This window comes from Buceros rhinoceros, unplaced genomic scaffold (genome assembly GCF_000710305.1).
Source record: "Buceros rhinoceros silvestris isolate BGI_N320 unplaced genomic scaffold, ASM71030v1 scaffold30779, whole genome shotgun sequence".
Classification (NCBI taxonomy): Eukaryota; Metazoa; Chordata; class Aves; order Bucerotiformes; family Bucerotidae; genus Buceros; species Buceros rhinoceros.
Genome location: NW_010430237.1, coordinates 1968 through 3636, shown reverse-complemented (window position 1 = coordinate 3636; position 1669 = coordinate 1968). Strand labels below are relative to the sequence as shown.

The window sequence follows — 1669 nt, the reverse complement described above, 5'->3', positions numbered from 1 at the left end:
AATGGTGGTGGCTCAAGCGTGCTGTGCTGGCAGGACAGAGCCTGGGTGCTCCTTAGTGGCTCTGCGGACATACTGGTGCAGGATGGAGCAACTTTAGGGATGAACCCAGCTCTGGAGTTGGCAGCCAAACCCCAAAATATGGCTCAGCCTGGCTGGCACCTTTGTGCCCTCATGCGGCCAGAGCCATGGTTGGTTCTGCTTGGGGGGAGGGGGTGGGTGCTGCAGAGTCCCCCCCTCCCTCTCCCACAGCACATCGGCCTCCCCATGTTCGCGGCCGATCGGAAGCCCAAGCGGATCCACCTCATGAGCCTGGGTGTCCTCAACCTGCCCCGCAATGCCCTGCTCGACTGGTCCTTTGGCCACTCGCTCATCAGCTGCCACGTAGAACATCACCTCTTCCCCGGCCTCTCCGACAACATGTGCCTGAAGGTGAGACAGCCCCACGGGGTGGAAGAGTGTGTTGGGAGGTGACATGGGGATGAGACCATCCATCTCCCCACCACGAGGTGACCATCTCGTTACCCTGCCGCTGGACCCCTCTGTGCTACTCCCCCATACTAGAGACCTCTTGCTGCTTTACAACAGCCCCATCCTTCCCCACGCCTGTTTCTCCTGGCTTTCCACTCCTTCCCCTGGTCTCAGTTCCAGCCTGCAGCACCAAACAGCACTCCGGGACCTCTTCCCTTGGGAAATCCCCTCCTGCACTGCTCAGTCTGGCTCCTGGTTCAGCCAGCATCCAGGCAAACCTCCTATAATTTTGGTTGTGCCCTTACTTGTTGCTCTGAGGTGTGGGGTGCGTTCAAAACGTGGGCTCCAAGCACTGCCCCGGCTGGAGGGGATCGCAAGGCAGGTCCGTGCGCTGCCCTTCAGTGTGGAATCCACGCGTTTAATGCTGGGCACTTATTTTCAGTCTCACATTGGGAGAAAAATTGGTAGTGAAGAGTGAGTGAGAGCACCGGTGGGGTTTGGGTCGTGCCCTTTGCTCAAGCTCATGGGGCCGGTAGGACCTGCCTCTCAGAAAGGCGTCTTGCAGGGAAGGGGTAATTAAGCTGGTGGCAACCTTCCAGCCTGGTCGCCGAGCCAGCCACGTAGGCACGTGGGGACAACTATGAGTGCAAGTGATGAGCACACATGAGCTGCCGTCTCCAGCCCACTTTGGACATGTGGGCTGGGTCTTCCGGGCACCTTGTGGGGAGCTTGGCGATGCCTCGGGCTGGGAACCTTGTGCAAGCACCGAGACACCCCGCACAGAGTGACGCTGCCTTTGCCTTTGCAGATCAAACCCATCGTCTCCCAGTACCTGAAGCAGAAGAAGCTGCCATACAACGAGGACACCTACGTCTCCAGGCTTCAGCTCTTCCTGCGGAGATACGAGGAGCTGATGGTCCACGCTCCTCCCATAACAGAGCTGGTGGGCATCCAGTGAGGATGGGGCCCCAGGACTTGGGGGACTGTGGGGGGACTTGTGGCAGGGATGGTTTTAGCAGGGTTGGAGCTACACTGCCACATGCCTCCTTGAAGCCATCGTGTGGAAAACATCTCTCCCCGATATCTCGCTTTTGGCTAGATACTGATGCACAGAGCCACCGTGGGAGGAGAGCCGGGGGGTGTAATGCTGGGGGACAGAAAAGGGGGGTTCCCTGTTCCCTCCCCCCCCCCACTTCCCCCT

General features: G+C 59.3%; 1 protein-coding gene across 1 annotated transcript in view; it reads left to right on the top strand.

The window, feature by feature from the left end:
- FADS6 (fatty acid desaturase 6) overlaps nucleotides 1-1426 on the top strand; it is a 4849-nt gene extending 3423 nt beyond the window's left edge. Inside the window, exons 6-7 of the mRNA XM_010142977.1 lie at nucleotides 250-429; nucleotides 1277-1426. Of these exons, the coding sequence (XP_010141279.1) occupies nucleotides 250-429; nucleotides 1277-1426 (330 nt within the window). The remainder of the gene's footprint in view (nucleotides 1-249; nucleotides 430-1276) is intronic.
- The last annotated feature ends 243 nt before the right edge of the window (nucleotides 1427-1669 follow it).